The sequence below is a fragment of the Microcaecilia unicolor genome, chromosome 1 (genome assembly GCF_901765095.1).
Source record: "Microcaecilia unicolor chromosome 1, aMicUni1.1, whole genome shotgun sequence".
NCBI classification, from domain to species: Eukaryota; Metazoa; Chordata; class Amphibia; order Gymnophiona; family Siphonopidae; genus Microcaecilia; species Microcaecilia unicolor.
Window position 1 is genome coordinate 514,845,373 of NC_044031.1, and position 22,269 is coordinate 514,867,641.

Consider the following 22,269-nt stretch of genomic DNA (forward strand, 5'->3'; position numbering starts at 1 on the left):
TAGGCCACTCCTCCACTCTCAATAGGGTTTTGGAGATGCTGAATTAGAATAAATCTTCTCTTGCTTTCTCTAAATTAAAATTAATCTTAAGGTTGCCAAGATTCTAAATCTTACTGGAGAAAATTAGCATGGCTCCAAATTTATTTTCTTCCTTGAGGTTTAATATATATTTTTTAAAAACCTCTGAGGTTGATTTATTTTCTCTCAGGAACGGTATTTTATCAGTTCCTTATATGATCTCTCAAAATTCAATGTATTTTCACACTCTCTGAACCAACACAGAACTAATCTGTGAGAAATAAATTTCTGTTCCGCAGAATTATATCCCAAATACTCTTCAGATCATATACTATCAAATGTTCTTAAATTAAACAATCTAATGTCAAATTTCTCTTTCAGAGAAGAATTAAAGCTAAGTTCTTCTCAAAAATTTTAATAAACCTCCACATAAACTTTAAATATTCTCAATTGCTACACATTCAAACATTTCTTTATTATTTCAGTCAAACTTTTACATGCGTCCCTCATTTCTCACTCTCTCAAGCAGACATCTCAAGAAAACATCTCATCTCTCCTTGAACTATTCAATTGCTCTGTAACTATTTCTTGTCAGGTTCCCTTCTTGAGCAGTGCAGCCAATCAGAAAGCTCCACTCAAACCCTCAGCTCCATACTAACATTCCATTATGCAATTTTAATTAAAAATACTACCTAAAACCTTTATTTTTAGATTTCAACTATATAATTCAGATTAGAGCAGTGCCCTAACGTATTATGTAAGAATTTGCATCTAAATAGACCCTCAAATGCTCAAATTAGAATGTTGTAAACATGAACTAATCTGCATAAAACCAGAGCAGAAATAAAACCACAGCATACATGTGCAAGCTTCCTACATCTAAATACTTCCATCAAAACCCTTGCACACACTTAATTTTTTTTTAATTATTTTAGATTTTAGGTGTCAGTGCAGGTCTCCAGTGACCTTACTGCTTCTGTGTAATTTTTCCTGCCGTTTGGAGATCACCCTGGTAACCAACTAGCCCACAGGAGTCCCCCCTGCTTCTCCCAGCAACCTCCAGCTCAAATTAATTAAAAGTGAGCCATATACATGCGCATTCGCATTAATACCTCGATTTTAGCCTAATTTTTCAATATTAGACCCAATATTAGACACCAATATTATATTGGTGGTACAGCGTTCCAGAAGCTTTTGATCACTCCTGAAGCCATCAAGCCATTTTTTCAAACGCGCATGAAGTCATCAATGATGTCAGCACATTTCTCCAGCGCCGCACTCGCATTCCCAGGGTCTCCTGGACCCAGCAGACCTCAGCAAATCTGGAAGTCTTTCTGCTTGCCATGTCCAGGTTTCTTCATTTCCCTGGTGCCCCGGAATCCCGCGATTTGTGTTGGAAACATGATCCCATGGTGGACCCGCCACCGACATCAGACAGACCTCCCAGAGCCCCCTCTAGAGCTCCCAGGGCCAGGTATATATAAAAAAACTAAATATTTTATACTTGTTACATTAGGCACAGGCATTTAGGCCTAGTTTTAGGTGGCCTAAATGGATGCACCTGAATTTTAGTCACAAGAATGGCACGTGAGCATATTCTATAATCTACACATAACTTTAGGCATCATTTATAGAATCACACTAACTGTGAGGTTTTTCGGTGCCGATATTTAAGGCGCCATTTATAGAATTTGGCCATAAGCACTTAACATCCTTTATTAAAGGGCTACTTTATTGTCTGGACTTTTTTTTCTGTCATGTTGGTCCCAGTTTCTCTTTCCTTCTTTCCTGTTTATCTTCAGTTAACTCTCTTTCCAGTGGCTATCCCATTTGTCCTCTCTCCTCCTGTCTTGTTCTCTGTCTCTGACATACTGAGTTTGCCTTTTTAGCTCTTTCTTCCTTGCTTCTTTTCTGCTTCTCTGTCCACTCATGTTCACCTTCATTCTCACCTGCTCCTTCTTTTTCATTATCACCTACTTCTCTTTCTTTTAACCTAGGTCTACCATTTTCCATCTCACCCCTTCCTCAGCCTTCTATTCTTTTCTATCTCTCATCTACTACCCATTACCACATTTCTACCCTCTGTACTCACTATCCACCTCTCACTCATCTCGTTGACAATCCGCCCCATGGCCTCTCTCACATGATTCCACCATGCCTAGGTTCTATCCCCTCCCTCCTACCACCCTTGAGCTCAGCATCTCATTTTCCCTCCCTTTCCCTTCTCTCCTTTTCTCTCCCTTTCCCACTCTTGCAGCCTGAAATTTCCATGTCCTTTCCCCTCCATCCCCAGCATTTCCCTTTCCCGTCTCTCTTCCCTGTTGTCCTCACCCATGGTCCAGCATCTCTCCTCTCTAACCTCCATCTCCATAGAAAAACTAATGAGGAACATTTTAGCATGTCCCATTTCAGACCATTTTTGCTGTGTTAGGAGCTTGTTACAGCCAACACAGCTTGGTAAAAGGCCCTTCACATTGTCCAGCACATGATCCTCCTTCCCCTCTAACCCAGGTCCAATATCTTTCCCTTCACTCCCCCCCCCCCCAACATGTCCAGCATCTCTCTCTCTCCCTCCCTTCCATCCTGGGTCTGGCATCTCGCCCTCTCTCTCAACTCCTCCCTAGTTTACCTTAAAACATGTCTTTAGAGGTTGCTAGCATCAGCTGCAGTGGCAGTGATTCACATACTCTGCCTGTGTCTGGCTCAGAAGCCTTCCTTCTCCTGCATCCCACCCATACAGAAACAGGACTATAGATCAGAGGGGGCAGGACATAGCAGAAGGAAGGCTCCACAGGACTCCCTACTGTGCTGGGCCCTCAGAAACTGTCCAGTTTCCTGAATGGTCAGTCTGCCGTTGCTTTGCAACAGAGAATGTCTCGCTAACTAAATAAAACTAATTGTAGGGTCAGTTGAATTTACAGTAGTAAAATGAGCTAAATGCAAATAAATAAATAAAAGATAAATAAAATATCACAAAGGCATTCCAACTGATTTAGTCAAACCACAAACAGCAATACCAGACATCTATGGAAAAATACACATATGTAAAATAAGGCTACGATCTAGTGGGCAACCGTTATTTTATTTGTTTTACATGTAGTTTTACTCTTACTAACCACGGTTGACAAAACCCAGTGATGGAACCCTAGCCCTCAACAGTGAAGACTGCAAATAAATCTTACATCAAATGGGGCAATCATTTTGATTTCATATCTATATACAATTCTCTTGGGGAAAAGAAGTAGTTCAGTTACTTAGAAACAGAGAACATGACCGCAGAAAAAGACCACACCACCTATTCAGCCTGCCCATGCTTAATGCTGCTTTTGTTGTTACAGTCATAAACGGATGTACGGATAATGAAAACTATGACTTTTACTAGTCTAGAAAGATTTTTAAATAAAGCAAGCAAACTATCTCTGTTACCAAGGTAACCTTTTTACTTAATAGCCCATTATAAACCATAAAGCTGTATGTCTCTGTTGATCACCCTCCCCTCACCTATCCACACCCATCCTGTTAGAATATCAATGATATACTTTGATGTCCCCATGCATACCTCCGACCCACCCCCATCCTCCCACCCTGTCAGACTGTCATAGTAATGCTTGAATGTTTTCACTTATATACACTGTCAGCTAGCACATTTGCTTATTTCCGATCTGACGAAGAAGGGCAACCTTCGAAAGCTAATCAAGAAATGTATTAAGTTATGTCCAATAAAAAAGGTATCATCTTATTTTCTTTTCCATGTTTTATTTTGTTTGATTTCTATTCATAACCTTAAGAGTGGACTAACACGGCTACCACACTCCTCTACTTAATAGAGGAAAGGGCTTCAGAAACTCAACAACCGCTGACCCAACAGCAGGCTGATGGCTTGTGGAAGGTGCTGTGAAAAGATGTAAAAGTCTGGCCCCTTAGAAGCATTGAGCGAAACAGGGGCTCGCTGTTGGGTGCGGGCATTCGGTACCATTCCAGCACAGCCGCAGCTAAGTATTTGTTTTGCAATATTGCACAGCATTTATATACAAAAACATTTTTCTAAAAAAGTGAAAAAAATATATTACTGCTAGTGCTAGTAATGAGGATTGTGACTGATGAGGATTCTCGCCAACGTGGGTTGAATAATTGGCCACGTAGAGCAGAGTAAAGCAATCAGCGGTTCAATTATAAGTTGGATCAGCGGTTGTTGAGTTTCTGAAGCCCTTTCCTCTATTAAGTAAAAAGGTTACCTTGATAACAGAGATAGTTTGCTTGCTTTATTTAAAGATTTGTATGTTCAAATGTGGACAAGCACCAAGAGTATAGTTTAATAACAGTAGTCTAGAAAGATGCAATTAATTATTAATTCTGTATGACAAATAGTTTCCAAGATATTGTGACAGAAATATTTATAGGTGGTATAAAAGCACTGTGACAGAGAAAATTACATGAAAAATAGTCTTTGGATTTTTACCAGTCCCCAGTGCACAAAACTCACTCAAAAGGTGAAATCTTTTTTACACTAAAGGTACTTTTTACTAAAATGGTTTAAGCAATTAGGGACAATTCTGTAAGCTAGGCATCAATATTTATATGCGCATAAATATTTAGAATGCTGAAGCACCTGTACGGGAACCCAAAGGCAATAAAACAAAGTAGAGGAGACACCAAGAGTAGCAGTTCTGGAAGTATATGCACAAAAATCCCACACAGGTAATTGTCTAAGAGAAAACCTTTATTTGCACCAGTATGGATCTGACATGGGAACATGTTTCGGAAGGTCAAACCTGCCTGCCTCAGGGGTCGTAGAGACACTGATGGAATCAGTACAGTCAAATAACCTGGAGTGAGTACCAAATATCAATGTAGACAGACGCTGCTCTCAAGGTACGGTAGGACAAAATGGTGCTGAAAAAGCCACAATGCGTCATGGAGTCTCAGGGGAAAATTCTATTATACTTTTTTGCGGATGCTTAACCTGCCGGCCAGTAGCAGCCCAAATGTATTATCCTTCCCTCTGTCTCCGCTTAAAGTCCTCTTTCCTATCGTTTATTGTAGTTCTATTTCAACCTCCCTTTGCTGATTTTCTCGTTCTTTCTCCTTTACTTCATTTCTTCTCTTTCTGAATTTTGTTTTAGAATTGTAAGCCGCATAGATGTATTATTTGATTTGCAGGATCGAAAGATTGAAATATGGAATAATGATTCAGATAAATAGTAACTGGGGATAATCAGGTTAATGCCACATTTTCTTTGTTTACTGTTGTTTAATTGATGTCCTTGTCTTGTTTCACTCTCCCTATTTTGTGGTCTAAGGAACAGTATAGAATTACCTGATTGAAATAATTCTTGTATTATTTTGTCTGTATTTCTGGCAAGTTATTTTAGTGCTTGTAAAATTAAATTGTTATTAATAAAATTAAAAAAAAAAGAAAGATTGAAATAAATGTGAAAATGGCAGCAAAATTAGGCATTGGGAAGCTCTGCACTAAACTAGTATTCTGCAAGAGCGCTGTGCGCAGAGCACCCTTTACAGAATACTAGTTTAGCGCAGATCTTGCACGTAACTTTGGGTGCAGCACTTAAGCCTACTGAAACCTGGTGTAAATGCTGGTGCACAACTAATGACAGCTGGGGACGCAAATGACACTGCACCTAATTTCTGGGAATGCCCATGACCTGCCCATGTCCCTTCCATGGCCAAACCCCCTTTGGAGTTGCATGCTTTAAAATGTAGTTGCACATTTTACAGAATAGGGTGCAGGGCAGATCTGAGCATAAAACAAAATGAGAGCAAATTAAGACCGATTTTTGATTGTTAGAAGCTCATTAAACTAATTAGTATGCATGCAGGACTGGGATCCAAGTCCAATGTGTGCACTGCTGTGCATATCTTCCAACATGTTGCTTAAGCACTATCCTGCAAATGCACATTTAATTTGCATTGTACATATTTGCAGTAGCGTAGCAAGGGCGGGGCAGTGGGGGTGGTCCGCCCTGGGTGAACGCTGCTGGAGGGTGCAGAGAGCAGCCGCGCACCTGTTGGCTCAGCTGGTACCCTGCTCCCTCTGCCCCGGAACAGATTAATTTTTGTTCCGGGGCAGAGGGAGCAGGGAGCCTGTGGAGCCGACAGGCACGCGGCTGCTCTCTGCACCCTCCAACAGCCAAGAATACACCCGGGGAGGGGGGGGGTCATTGCGCAGGGGGGGGGCTTGATGCGCCGGTGAGGGGAGGTGTCATTGCGCTGGGGGGGTGTCGTGCTGCACCCTGGGGGTACAGACACCGCTGCACCCTGGGGGGGGGGGGGGGGGGTTGCGCAGCAGCGATCCGCCCCGGGTGGCAGCTGACCTTGCTACGCCACTGCATATTTGCAAAGGGAGCATACACATGAGTAGAGCATGGACAGGACATAGGCAGGACTTCCAGCTACACATGTTACTTGCAGAGCAGAATACTGTACATTATCCCCCGAATTCTATATATATGTGTCCAAAATTTCCATGCACAAAATTGCGTGCTATCCTAGGATGTGCATGCAATTAAATTGACTAACAAGCCAATTAGTGCCAATAATTGGATGCTAACAATTATTGGCATTAATTGGAATCAATTTGGATTTGCGCATGCATCTTGCTATGTGCTGTTCTATAAAGACTCGCATGCAAACCTTATATCCCTGGATTCTATATAATGTGACTTTTCGCACGTAAATACAGTCATATTCTGTATTTGCACGGGAACTTAATCAGTTAACAAACCAATCAGCACTGATCATTGCCAATTAACAAGCAACTGTTAATACTAATTGGCATTAATCAGAATTTACATGCAAAACGGTCTAAGCATATTCTGTAATGTGATGCGCATAAATTCTAAGTCACGTGGAGGGGCATAATCGAATGGGGCGCCCAAGTTTTCCTGAGGGCGTCCACGCAGGATGTCCCCGCGAAGGGGCGGGGAACCCGTATTATCAAAACAAGATGGGCGGCCATCTTTCATTTCGATAATATGGTCGGGGATGCCCAAATCTTGATATTTAGGTCGACCTTAGAGATGGTCGTCCCCGATTTTCGGCGATAATGGAAACCGAGGACACCCATCTCAGAAACAACCAAATCCAATCCCTTTGGTCGTGGGAGGAGCCAGCATTTGTAGTGCACTAGTCCGCCTCACATCCCTCTCACATGCCAGGACACCAACTGGGCATCCCAGGGGGCACTGCAGTGGACTTCATAAATTGCTCCCAGCTGCATAGCTCCCTTACCTTCGGTGCTGAGCCCCCCCCCCCCAAACCACTACCCACAACTGTACACCAGTACCATAGCCTTAAGGGTTGAAGGGGGGCACCTACATGTGGGTACAGTGGGTTTCGGGTGGGTTTTGAAGGGCTCACATTTACCAGCACAAGTGTAACAGGTAAGGGGGTGGGCCTGGGTCCGCCTGCCTGATGTGCACTGCAGTACCCACTAATACTGCTCCAGGAACCTGCATACTGCTGTCATGGAGCAGGGTATGATATTTGAGGCTGATATAAAGGCTGGAAAAAATATTTTAAAACATTTTTTAGGGTGGGAGGGGGTTAGTGACCACTGGGGGAGTAGGGGGAGGTCATCCCTTATTCCCTCCGGTAGTCATCTGGTCAGTTCAGGCACCTTTTTGTGGCTTGGTCATAACAAAAAAAGGACCAAGTAAAGTCATCCAAGGGCTCATCAGAGACGCCCTTCTTTTTTGATTATGGGTCGAGGACACCCATGTGTAAGGCACGCCCCTGTCCCACCTTCACTACGCCTCCGACATGCCCCCGGGAACTTTGGTCGTCCCTACGATGGAAAGCAGTTGGGGATGCCCAAAATCGGCTTTCGATTATGCCGATTTGGGTGACCCTGTGAGAAGTACGCCCATCTTACGATTTGTGTCGAAATATGGGCGTCCTTCTCTTTCGAAAAAAAGCCTGATAGTATGTCACAGGACAATCGCATAATCATACCAAAGGAGAATAAGAAGGAGATATAGAGGAGATGTATCAGATAAGACTGTACTTACAATCACTATCAAGCTCACAGCCCTGAACACTCAAAAGCCAACTGGAAGAGGTTCATTTTTAGTGAAGAATTAAATCTGTTGAGAGATTCCTCCTCGCACAAGTTTTGTGGGAGACTAATCCATAAGAATGGTGCGAAAAAAGATGAACGTGCTCTGCTTCATGCTATAAAGACGAGTCACAGCTGAAAGCAGCAGATGATGGTCATTGAGAGACTGTAGTGTTCGTGAGGGAGCATGTGAAACAACTAGAGAAGCTATGCAACTGGGTGAACCTTTGCATAAAGCTTTAACAGCTAATAAGAACATCTTAAGTTGGAATCGAAATGCAATGGAAGCCACTGCAGGTGAACAGAAAAAAAAATTGTTTACAACCAACTTCTCTCTCATACAGAATCATCTCATATTTTTTATCCAGTCTGGCTTCCACGCTGGATATAATAAGGAAACCATTCTGACATCAGCAGACGAGTATAATCAAACTTACAGGCTCGACGTAAGAAACGAAAAAAATTAGCAGTAGACCATGTTTCCCTCTTCCAGTCACATTCCCAAAATGTTTTTTTTCCAAGCCACTGGAACAGATTATCCACTCTTTAGGTTTCCTATATTTATCTTGTAATACAGATGTTATGTAGATTTTGTCTCCTCTTGGACATAAGTTGTCTAAGAGCCTGATCTGAATAAACTTGTATCTTGCTGCTGAGGTGATTACATGGTTGCCTAACAACTACTTAATGATCAGTGTACAAAACCAGAACCCTTTGTTTTGGTGACATAGGTGAGAAACCCTTGATAAATGCTAAAATAATTCCTTTAGGGGAGAGGATTTGAATTTTGAGAATAAAACATGATTGTGAGAGGTTTCTGAAGGCTCAAATAGCAGTGATAGTACAGAAGATACATTTTAAAAGTCAGATGGTGAAGCAGTTAAAACGGTATTTGGTGCCATCCACATAATGGATTATAACGCAGGCTTTGGTAGCGAACTCCTACTGTAATGTGTATCTCCCAGGTAGGACCAAGAGGAGACTAGAACCTGGGGGAAGGCCGCCAGTCGTTCAAAAACACATAGTTCAGAACAAGGTATCTTTCAAAGATGTCATCAAAACAGGGAAGATAGGGAATCCCAATAGCAAGATTGCAAAAGAGATCATAGTAGATCAGGTGTCCTTAAATAAAAATCAAACAAAAGATTGCAATTAACACTGTCAACTACTGAGCAAGATGTAAATAGGAACAACAAACATAGTTTGAAATCTCCATAGGCGAATGACAGAAGTCTAAGAAATAAGATAGGAGAGTTAGAATATATTATATCTAATTTTTCATTTAGTGCAATCGGCTTCTGTGAGACCTGGTGGAAGGAGGATAAACAGTGGGACACTGTCATACCAGGGTATAAATTATATCGTAGTGATAGGGTGGATCGAATTGGTATATGTTATTCTGGAAACAAAAAGCTAAAGGCATTGTTATCCCTGATAAAGCAAGCTCAGGCTTGTGATGTTATGTCTTGTAACAGTGATAGAAGAGCCATATATGCTGATTAGCAGCAGTAATGGATTATTGCTGTGTAAAGATGGTTCTTTATGTTTAGAGTGTTTAAAGAAACAGCATACAAGTTTTTATAAATAGTCACAAATTTCCTTGGGTGATCTGACTGACATATAGATCAGCATGATATAGAAACAGTACTTAACCCCTTCCTTGCAACATTTTTCCAAACATAGGGTTTCTTTTGCAAAGTGCGCTAGTGATTCCTGTGTGGCAAGTGAGAAGAATCCCATTCAATTCCTGTGAGCTCTCTCTCATTTACCGCACAGGAACCCGTAGCACAGCTTTGTAAAAAAAAGACCTTAACTTCCTACTGAAGCTCTAGGAAACTGCAAGGAAGCTGCTTGAAGATTTTTAAACAAACATGTCAGTAACCAGCATATATTGACAGAAGGTAACTATAAAGGGGGAATAAATAAATAAATGGAGTAGAACCTGACCTATTTATTAATTTTCCTCCATATCATTGCCTACCATGTATGAACTTTTGAAACACCGAACAATGCATGGAGCATACAGTGTTTTTTAAAGTAAAGAAGGTATGATATGCTTGCAATAGAAATAGTGTTCCAAATGAAAGGAAAAATGAAACCAACTTTAAAAATGATAACCTAAATCAGCTATTGATCTAATCAGGAAATCAGACTGACATTAGTGGTTAATATATACTCTATCCCTCTCTTTCCCATGCCCTCCTTCAATTGATTATTGTAACCTAGTTTCCCCCACATCATTTTTCCCTTTTCCTTCACCTTCTTCTGTTTTACATTATTTTCTAAACCACTTAGCTGTTGTTTGATTTGCAGTATATTAAATAAAGTTGAACCTTGAACCTTGGTGTTCAACAACTGGAGTAACTTTAAATGTTGTTTGTTAAGAATTTGGAATATAGCAGTTTTTTTTTTTAATTCCTTAAGGCTTTCAACATTTTCTATACAAAATATAAATGAAAATGCAGTACAGCAGTAGATGTTTTTTAAAGCAGTTTTAACGTGGACTTTGATTTCTTGCACCCTTCACTCCTTCTCTTTTTCCTGTACACAACAAAATGTACATTACATACGAACATATGCATTGCCATACTGGGACAGACTGAAAGTCCATCAAGCCCAGCATCCTGTTTCCAACAGTGGCCAATCCAGGTCACAAGTACCTGGCAAGATCCCAAAGGAATAAAACAGATTTTATGCTGCTTATCCTAGAAATAAGCAGTGGAATGTTTCCCAAATCCATCTTAATAATGGCGTATAGACTTTTCTTTTAGGGCCCTATTTACTAAGCCACGCTAGCGTTTTTAGCATGCACTAAAATGAGTGTGCATTAAGATCGCCATATGTTCCTATGGGCATCTTAGTGTTTAGCCCATGCTAACCATTACCATGTGCTAAAAATGCTAATGCACCCTTAGTGCTGCTTAGTAAACAAGTCCCTAAGGGAATTATGCAAACGTTTCTTAAATCCTGCTAACTTAACTGCTTTTACCACATTCTCTGGCAACGAATTCCAGCCTTTAATTATACATTGAGTGAAGAAATATTTTCTCCAATTTGTTTTACATTTATTTATTTATTTTCTGCATTTATATCCCACATTTTCCCACCTCTTTGCAGGCTCAATGTGGCTTACAAATACCATAGTGGCGATCGCCATTTCCGGAATAAGAAATACAGAGTAATGTTCTAGTTAAAGTATATAGAATACACAGTAAATTAGAAGAAAATCGGTAATCAATACATTTCAGGTGTTTACTACTTAGTAGCTTCATTGAAGGCAGAAGTTCAGATGGACAGCTCTCATAGGGCTTCTTTTACAAAGCTGCACTAGCGATTCCTGCACGGCAAATAAAACCAATAGGAAATAAATGACTTCCTCTCATTTGCTGTGCAGAAATCACTAACGCAGTTTTGCAAAAGAAGCTCATAGGGAGCAGAATTTTGAAAAATGTAAAAACCTATGCTCGGGCACTAGTTTCTGGCAACTGAAGTACCTATTCACTATAAGCTCACTGCACAAATAACAATATTGTTTTTTTTTACACTGCTTACTGAAAATCTTAATCCAACACTGCCAAAGAAAATTATAACACCAGCACTGAGCTTTCAAAATAGTGTATGAAAAAAGTAAAAGTTTTTAGTTCTACTAATAATCACATTAATACTAAATAATAGATTCTATATGTAATGTTAAATCTTCCTATAGCTACATGAACCTTGAGTTCAGAGCCTAGGTCTACTTATCCTTTCTTATAAAACACTTAGGGGGTTGTTTACTAAAGCTTAGCTTGAGTTATCTGGAGCAGGGCCCATAGGAATAAAATGGGCCCTGCTGCAGATAACTCAAGCTAAGCTTTAGTGGTAGTTTTTGGTTTTGTTTTTATTAGATTAATTTATAGTTACTATATAGGACTGACTTCAATATGCTAATTATTTAAGTAAAGTATTTATACTTTGCACTGCAGGTGCCAGAGCAGGTTGTGAAATCTAAGAAATGGTATTGTGTCTAACCAACTCCAGTACTAACACCTAACTTACTAAGACACGTACGTCCTTAGAGTAGAAAAGTTAAAGTGTGAGCTCATCTTTAAAACATATATCAGCATGGCATATTCAGTGTCATGCACCATGCTGCGTGTCTGAGAGAACGCCAGTCCCCAGGCAAGACATAAGCAAAGCAAACCCACAGCATTCTGTAGCATTTTGAGGGGAAGAACAGGGAGCCGGCTACAGGTGTAAGTTACATCTTCATCAGATGTACCCTGAGCTCATAGATCATAAGTCAGGGAAAAAGCAACAGTGAAGATTAAAGGAAGTTCAAGCCATATTTCAAAAAAAGACAGTTTGTGCAAATCACTTTATGAAATAAAGTTCCTTGTGGCGAAAAAAAAAGAAAGGATTTCAAACCACCTCACTCCAATTATCCCCCATCATCATTCTGCCCTTATTACAGCTTTTATTGAATAATGCACCATGCCTCATTTCTTAAAAGTGGTCTTGTTTTAAAATGGTTTTCAAGAGGTAAAGGGTTTCTATATGTTAACAGATTTCAAATGATAAAATGATAAAGATCAATTTTTAATTCAAGAAGATTAAAATGCACTCAGATAACAAGGACTGTGCAGTGTGCTACAGTAACGGCATACACCAGCCTTCTTCGACACTCCTGTCAGTGCGTGGCGATGTGTACAAACTTTGAATACGTGTGTTATTTCGATAAAGTTATGAATAGAAATCAAACAAAATAAAACATGGAAAAGAAAATAAGATGATACCTTTTTTATTGGACATAACTTAATACCGTATTTTTCGGACTATAAGACGCACCGGACCATAAGACGCACCTAGGTTTTAGAGGAGGGAAATAGGAAAATTTTTTTTTCCTTTTTCCCTCCTCTAAAACCTAGGTGCTCCGGTGCGTCTTGTCCGAGTTTGGGATCACCCTACCCCCGGCCCTGTCACCATTTCTCCCTACTCACGTCACGCAATCTTCCCTGGTGGTCTAGTGACATCGGGGCAGGAAAGAGCCCCCTCTTTCCTGCCCAGCGCGTTGCTCTCCGTCCTCCTGTATGCTGCCTGACGGTCTTGGCGAGATTCAAAATGGCCGCCGAGAATTGAAGTCTCGGTGGCCATTTTGAATCTCGCCGAGGCCGTCAGGCTGCATACAGGAGGACGAAGAGCAGCGCGCTGGGCAGGAAAGAGGGGGCTCTTTCCTGCCCCGACGTCACTAGACCACCAGGGAAGATCGCGTGACGTGAGTAGGGAGAAATGGTGACAGGGCCGGGGGGAGGGCGATCCCGAACTCGGGGGAGGGCGGGAGGGAGGGAAATCGCTACCTTCGGACTATAAGATGCACCCCCCATTTTCCTCCCAAATTTTGGGGGAAAAAAGTGCGTCTTATAGTCCGAAAAATACGGTACATTTCTTGATTAGCTTTCGAAGGTTGCCCTTCTTCGTCAGATCGGAAATAAGCAAATATTGGTAGATGACAGTATATGAGTGAAACATCAAAGCATTTCAGTGACAGTCTAACAGGATGGGGGTGGATAGATGGGTGTGGATGATATGCTTTGATGTCCCCATGCATACCTCCTACCCACCCCCATCCTCCCACCCTGTCAGACTGTCAATAGTAATGCTTGAATGTTTTCACTTATATACACTGTCAGCTAGCACATTTGCTTATTTCCGATCTGACGAAGAAGGGCAACCTTCGAAAGCTAATCAAGAAATGTATTAAGTTATGGCCAATAAAAAAGGTATCATCTTATTTTCTTTTCCATGTTTTATTTTGTTTGATTTCTATTCATAACCTTAAGAGTGGACTAACACGGCTACCACACTCCTCTACTTAAGATAAAGTTATGCAAACCTGTGTACTTGAGCTTAGCAGCTAGAGGTACACTGTTGAGGAGAATCATACTGTCACCTGAAGGGCAATCACAAATGAAAGAATGAAAAAAAAAAAAAAAAAGAAGAAGATAATCCTGTTGTACTTCCCCCTTAAGCAATCTCTTTGGAATGACTACGTTTCACCTGCCTTATAGAACCGGCTACTTTTGCACTTGCTTACCTTGGGAGGCCTCCATCCCCAGTAACCCAGGTGACAAAGAGTGAAAAACAAAACCCGAAGGGCAGTGCGGCATTTCCAGCTACACTGAGCAGCACAGAGCCCTGGGCCGCTGACAGGTATCTCTATATGCTGGTGTTGGAGACACACATGAGTTAGATGCTATCTGCCTAGAGTTGTGGGAGGAAGTCAATGTGCCCCCTACAATCATGCTCTCATATGAAAACATTTTGCAATCCAGATTATTTTCTTTTCCCTCCTGATTTACATCTATTTACGCTGCTGCTTCCATTGGCTGTAAGGAAAATATACCAAGAGCAAGCCTGAACAAATAATTCAAAGAAATGTGATTTTTCAGTAGTACAGGCACAGTGTGGTCAGTTTATTGAAAGCCAGCTAAAACAAGAGGAATTTGAAGTGAGAATTCCCCTAGAAATTTTAAGCCAGGCAGCCACACGTATTGTAACTGGTATGTTATAACTTCAGTGATACTAAAAGCTTTTTATTGTTTTTCTTCTAATGGTTCAAACCCATAACATTGTACCACAAATGCACAGCATTCAATAAAACATCACCCTAAAGACCATCAAAGCAATCATCGCAAAACATATTTATAATTTTTTTTTTTGCATTGTATGGATAAGGCTATAACGTAACTGCTGACTGAATGACAGCTGTTGGTTTTGGATCAGCAGAACACATATCCATTCCCTACTCCTGTTACATGCATTTAAGAGCCTGATCAGCTAAAGAGTGTTTCCCATTTTATAGGTCCATGAGGTAAATAATAATCAACACACAGGCCTCTTAACTTGCGGGTCTCAGGTTTTGAATGGGCATGACCCTTGGCTGTCCTCAGGTAATAGTGGTAGAGTCTGGGACATTCGCTGGGAGTTGCTTTGGCTGTGGGTTAACAACATTTGCTGGGACAAGAATATTAGCTGTAAAGGGCACAGATCGGGCACCGTGCTGTAGAATTCATCCCTTTGGAATATTTGGTGGAAGCACTTAGTTTTGTTTTGTTTTTTACTTTTATGAAGCATTGAGTGGGGTTATAGCATTATAGGGATTTTGCGCTGATGTGGGGGGTTAAATATTTGAAATGTTTGATTTGTTCTGTGACACATATCACTGCCAACTTTTAGGTAGAAGCATCTGCTAAGTATAATGAAGGAAATTAAATGAAACTTCAATGGTGCATTCTTTTTTTTTTAAGAAAAGGCTCTGGACTTTCATTGTAAAATACAACAGAAAAACCGATTGCCATTTTTAGTTTTATAATGTACACTCAGTTTGTCTGCGTTTTAGCATGCTCTGCTTCACAGCACGCAGCGGGTCATTAATCCCTATTCTGAACAAGATCTAACAGTGGCAGACATGTGGTGCAGTGTGTGAGAAATGCATCATTACTCTAATCAGCCACTTAACTGTCATGGGCCCTTATGTGGTCAAAATAAGATGAGAGAAATATGCATGTATTTAGTAAAATGTTCACACCTGTACATTAATAATTATGAACTACTAGGGATGGAAGCTCCATGTCCTCAGTGGTAAGCTTTCTTTAAGAAATTCTCTCACTTGCCAGACATAAGCAGCCGTCAACTGAAAGGCTATGTGGCAGAATAAACAAACAAAAATGATTAGAAAGAACCTCTATCTACAGTCTAGATACCAAAACTCCTTTAATTCATATTTAGGTGGTATGCAGAGGAATCCTTTTACGGGATGACGGATAGGGGGCTAAATAGCTGCGGAATGATTTATTTTATTCTGCATTTCAAATTGATTTGATTGTTTTGCTCCACATAAGTGCGGGGAAATAAACCAATAGCTGCAAGAAATGTGGTTTTAAGACAAGAAAACTTGAAGCAATATCTCCACTAAACAGCATGTGATATAAGCCAACTGCAGTATTAATACAGTACACTACTCACCTTCTGTGCCATTTGGTGTCATGGAATTGTTATTTATATGGGAGTTATCAAGATTTGGACCACTGGGGGATTCACTACTACCACTTAGTCGGCTGTGTGGGCTGGCTAGATCCTGCATTTCCATAGACCTAAAGAAAAGAAGTAGTCAACCGCTGTAGGACATCCCATCCTTATTAAGATATTGCTCCCCCCCCCCCCCCCTCAAAAATATCCTATTTTTGGCTGAACACAAATGGGATCATTTCTACATTGCTGCAGTAGGTGTAAAGCCAGGATTTTCAGATTCAAAAAAAAAAAAACTTTCATGGCTTGACACCTTGTATATGGGTTACCAACCTTGCCAAAATAATAAAGTGGTTTAAAAAAAAAACACAACAAAGGAAAAATGTAGGGAAAAGACAATTACAGATCATGATCATGTCCAGGAATCTGATGATGGTCAGTGCCGTCTCTGGTCGTATTAAATGACTCTAATTTCTCGCTTCTCCTTGTCAATACAGCTCTACAGAACCGCTGTCCAGGTCAAACTTTTCATCCTCCTACATTTATAAAGTAGGGGCAAAATGACACGAGTCTCACATGAACGGTAAAAAAAAAAAAAAGGGGGTGAAGAGTTTAAAAAAAAATGATTACCAAAGTACAAATTCAACAACCAGCGCTACAAACAGGAAAATGGGAATGTAAAAACAACGTAGGGTGTTGAACTGTGTAAACATCTCTGCTCTACAATACATTTCCTTGTGTAAGACACTGTCAACCTATTAAGAAGTATATTCTTTCGAACAAAGCCTAAGCCCAGAACTTCCCCGCAATTTCCCATCTAATTGCGTTTTAAAGGGGGGTCTCCAACCCAAATAAAACACTTGAGCAATTGTTGAAGCCTGCAGTCGAGTGACAAGCTATGAGATATTCCTGATGCATGTGTTTACTCTGGCAAACTACTTAATTGTTCCTCCGTTTCCGTTAAAACAAATGCAGCATTAAAACATTATTATGTCTGCTCGCTTGTTTGCTTTGTGGATTACATAAAGCGTGCCCAATTGAAAAGGGATAAGGCCAACATACAGAGAATCTATACAGGCAGAGAGACGGCCCTCGAGCCGAGCTGCAAGCTGTCAGTCAAAAAAAGTGGGGCCGCTTTCGAATCCTGTCATATCTACGTTTAAACTTGATCACCAAACAAAATAAAAGGGCAGATCTGCTGGCATAATTTTTTACAGTCAGCTGTTGACTGCATTGTAGCTGGGAGGGGGGAAAAAGTATGATTTATATCCCTAAATACAAAACCGGAAACGTAAATTGGATTTTGGGTTGCTGCATTCTGCCTTAAGGTCCTCTGGAGCTGTGTTATCTATTAAAGCGATCTGATCAGCCTGCATACTCTCCTTTTTTTTTTGTCGTTGTTTTTCTAAACGAGCTATCAGGGAGACTTTCTACCTCGTGTCTCCCGTCTCTGTTGTAAATAAGTTTGTGCCACTCCAGAAGACTGCACTTATCAGTTTACACTACAGGAAAATAAGTTTGCACCGCACTGTACACACGAATGCGATAATTCCGTGGATATTCCTGATCAGTGCTTTCTCAGCAAGACATAATAAAATTGCTGCCTTCCGAGGTTATTAGCCCAGTTTTTGCGCGCGCAGGACTGCATATGCTACTTCTTCTTCTGTCTTAAGAACTCCGAAGTTTTAAAACATATAATCAAAAAAAGTGATTTTAGGCTAACAAATCTAAGTAACTCTTAACCCGGAAAACAGCCATTCTTGAACTCATTCGTAAATGTTTCATGACGTGCAAATACTTTTTTTTAATGTGTATTAACGAAAAGTCAGCGATAGAATACAAAAATGCACAAAAAAAAGGGGAGGGGGAGAGCTTTGTCGTACCCACAACAACGAAAATATCAACTAGATTCCTTACCTACAAGTTGAAGAAACAGCAACATCTGAACTGGTTAAAGGTTTCTGCACCTGCGTTGAAGAAAAAACAAAAAACCCTGCAATTTTATTCTACCTCGATGTCTGGGTTTCAGTTCAACCAAAAAGCATGCCTGATCATAAAAATAAAGCCCCAAAACAAGAAGGAGGAAGAGGACACTACAGCGGTGAAAGGCATATTGACTTTAAATTGAAGCCTCAACTGTTGTTTCTTCCTGCAGGTCTCTCCCCTCCCCCTAGCAGAGGAAAGGCAGCCAAATGACGGGATTGTGATTCATCAGTGGCCTATGACAGCTGCAAACTGGATTATCCCTCTCTCTCTCTGTCCCCCCCCCCCCCCCTTTTCAGAACATGTAAGGCAGTTTCTCTCCTAAGGTAGTTAGTCCAAGGTGCCTGGGAAAAAGGTAGCTATTAACAGCATGCCCCTGGTGCAACAGAAGCTGCTCAGGCTTTAAACCTCTCCCACTTCCAGACGATCTTTCAGCTTTTCTTATCACTGCTTGAAATAAGGTTCCTTCCTACCTCCCCCTTGACAGTTTTCGTCTTCATTTACCCTTTGTCACTCAGCATTCTTTAGGTCAGCTCCTGGGCAGGGTTTGTGTATGTGTGTGTACGGATGACAGACTTGAAATATGGACGCCTTTACTCTTTAGCTTTTGATTAAGCTAAAAGAAATTCTAAGGACACTGGTAAAGAAGTATTTTGTGAGACCAGAAGGGAGTAGGATGGAATCTGATTTAACTGTGAATATAATTCCACATGGTGTAGTATTCCAGTAGTAAGACATTAACACGACTCTACTGAAAGGAAGGAGATTGACGCTTTAATTTTCATTTGTGTGGGTACTATAGATGTGAAAAAAAAAGCCGAGTAGGGAACTTTTCACATGAGATTTCTCTCTTTGTTAAATAAGGACGTGTGGATCTCGCTCTCTTGCGTGTATCTTAATGTTGAAATTAAGAATCATGAAGGAGACTGGCCTTCAAGAACAGGAAATCAGAAAAAAAAAGTAGACCTGTTAACAAAGAAAAAGCACTAAGATTCAAAATCCTAGATAACCTATATCCTGGAAGCATTTTGTAAAACAAAATTCTTATAAATGCTTTGTCACGTGTCTTGGATTAAAACAAAACAACTCAGACCGGTCTTTTCCTTTATAACTAGTACAAATCACATTGGCAACAGGTGGTAAAGCCCAGGTGAGGAGAGGCTTTTGGCTTGAAAGCGCAAAATCTTCACCGGCAGAGGGAAGATACTGTTTGAAAGTCTGTCCTCACCATCTTTGATGTGCAGAGCCATTCAACCTGAACTGACTTTTCTTTGATGATCCCAAAACAAACCCAAGAGAGACGAGGCATTTTAAGTACCATTAAAAATCAGCCAAGCAAATCTCGCTTATTCCTTTTACAGATATGTTGATCTTAATTACTAATAAGAAGCTTTACGATTATGAAACTGTTACGAGGACAGGCAACCTTTCAAAATTAGGACTAACAATGGCCAGCTTGCGACTGGAAAGTGCAGGGTACCCTCAACTTTCCCACTTCTTTGCATATTATAATTTAAGGGATCACTTATGAACAGAATCTGAGCTACATGGCTGTGAAAAAATCAAAGCAGATATTGCTTACATTGGAGGAACTACTGATTTATGCCTCCTGGACATATCCTAGGCATCAAGGTAAGAAAAGCGACAACGAAATGTGTTCTCCGAGACATGAATATTCGACGGCGTGAAATTCACCGAATGTTTCCTGGGCTACTATTATATTTGTATAAGCTACTTGACAGCATTGAACTTAGATGTGGCAATTGTCTTGTTCTTTAATAGTATTTTAATTCCATAAAAAAAAGTGGCTGGACAAAAGAAATAGACAAACGTATCTATCCCTGTTTATAAAGAGGCATAGTTAACCTGGAAATGAAAGTCTTCAAATAAAAAATCCTAACACGCGTGTTTACATATAAAAATATATATTTTTTTAAAATGTCCCAATTTTAATATTCTAAGTTAAATTTAAAACAGGTCTATATTTAAAAATAAGCTATTGTTGTCATAGAAAAATACTGCAAATTTATACTAGAAACTCTCAGTATGGGGGGGTGTATATAGATAATGGGTTATATAATGTACATATGTAATGTCTCTTTATAATCATCCAGATGCAAATAGCTGTGTATGTATAATTGCTATCAAGTATATACAGGACACTCTTTGCCTCCCTTATTATTTATTAATGTACATCCACGTTTTCAGATTTTAATCAGCTATTCCTTGGAGCCCTGGGAGTTATTTAAACCATGTGTTGTGTGTTGCCATATTTAAAAATGAGACTTTAATCAAAATAACTTTAAAACAACTAATCCTCACTTAGGCTGGTCAGCTGAATCCACATAGTGGCTCAGGAAAAATAAATCCACTCCCAAGAATGCGAAGAGACAACAATTAGACACAGATGTGAGTGAAATTAGTTACAGTTTACAAAATGCTACACTTCACATGCTTGTAGGTTTTTATGTGTGGTACAAAATTACAGTGCGGTAAGAAAACATATTGTTAACAGTCCACAAGAAACAAAAGTTCTGGCGTGTGCATTTTTTCATTTTTTTTTTTTTACATTTGCTGGAAGTATTAACAATGAATAATAATATTGCAGAAACTGCATTTAGTCACACAGAAACGGTAGGAACTGTTCCAGCTGTCACAAAAGCAAACGCATCTGTGGAACCGGCCTTCACACTTCACACATAGCCACCCTATGACTATTTTTTAAAAATCTTGAACATGCAGTTCTGACCACACAGTCTTTTGCAGTAAGATTACACTTGAAACAAAAACACAGTTCCTTGCACACTTATGTTTTTTTTGTGTGTGTGTGTGTTTGTTTTGACCATGTGACGGGTCCAGTTTTTTTTCCCTTTCGACACACCTTAGGTGCTCATTTTCAAAGGCTTTGAAAATGAGCCTTCACATCTTAGTTTAAATGGTCTGGAAGACATAAACGGCATCTCTAAGTGCTAAAACGGAATGCATAATGAAGGGAACACTAACCGTTTGTAATGTGACCCCAAAACATCGAATTCTGATTAGTTAATGAGGCATTTTGTTCCCTTAAAAATACAAAATGTATAATTCTTCACAGATGTAAGCATTCTCTATGTTCAATTTGTCTCTCTCTCTCTCTCTCTTTTTGCTAAATCTGATATAGTACGCCACCAATCCATTGAATAGCCACATTAAATCTGCTAATTCCATGCTCTTCAACCCCAGAAATTATTTCCAGAAGGCAAACTTGCTTTGAGAGATCAAACGAGACTTAAAGGTACACGTTTTCTCACATTTTCCCTACCACAGAGCTCGGGATCCAGAGGAAAATTCATGACTCTTGCACTGTTTATTATACTTTGCTAAATTACAAATCAAAAGCATCTGACAGAACATCACGCGCCTGGCCAAAAAAAAGTTAATAATGTTCTGTGAAAAGTAAACTGCAAATGGGAAGAGCTTCTTAAGGCTCAGCAGCGCAGGGCAAATAAAACAGAGGTACTTGTCCAAATTATGAGGTTTCCAGTCTTAATTTTTTTTTTTTTTTTGCTTACTAGAAGCAATTTTTACTAAATGACTGTAATTTAAAACATTTTTGTCCAGCTGAAAAGAAATTTTCAAAGTGAAAATGCCAGACTTAACCAAATAAATAGAGTCGGCATGCTAGCTGCTTTTCCTGAACCACAGATCTGCCCTGTCTGTCTATTGGAGCCTTAAAGGCGATGGCAAATTTATAATATGAATTATCATTCACTAAAAAAAACCAGTATTCTTCCTTGAAAGACACATATTCAATGTGTTTAAATATACTTCATTTTCACGTGTCTATAATTGATCCTTAAAGTAATATATTAAGTGTCATGGGCATTTATCAAAAATTGGCTGTTAAGCTAATAGTCGTTTTAGTTATATAGCGCAAACAATTAATGGGTTTTTTTAAAACCTCAAATCGTATATCACTGCAAAGATGTTCCTTCTAAAAGCCAAACACACTAAAATAAAACCCTTAAAAATTTAAACCCCTTAAAAACTGCTCAAAATAGCCCCTTTTTTCAAGATGAAGGTTCCAGCTAATAACGTAGCCGAACAAGTGTTCTCTTTCAAAACAATTTGAAATGCCAACATCAGAATTTTAAGTAAGGGTGATATTATTTAAAAAAAAAACACCATAAATGAATTAAAGTGAACAT

The 22,269-nt window shown here is 39.9% G+C and overlaps 1 protein-coding gene across 9 annotated transcripts in view; it reads right to left on the reverse strand.

Annotated features, from left to right (window-relative positions):
• EYA1 (EYA transcriptional coactivator and phosphatase 1) overlaps nt 1–18,223 on the reverse strand; it is a 321,910-nt gene extending 303,687 nt beyond the window's left edge. For 7 of the 9 annotated variants that reach the window (XM_030215486.1, XM_030215477.1, XM_030215459.1 and 4 more), the window contains exons 1-2: nt 18,017–18,223; nt 16,097–16,224 (exon numbers count right to left, since the gene is read on the reverse strand). In XM_030215486.1, coding sequence (XP_030071346.1) covers nt 16,097–16,220 — 124 coding nt within the window. In that variant the 5' untranslated portion in view covers nt 16,221–16,224; nt 18,017–18,223. The remainder of the gene's footprint in view (nt 1–16,096; nt 16,225–18,016) is intronic. The other 2 variants (XM_030215515.1, XM_030215509.1) reach the window with 1 other exon arrangement.
• Between the last annotated feature and the right edge of the window lie 4,046 nt (nt 18,224–22,269).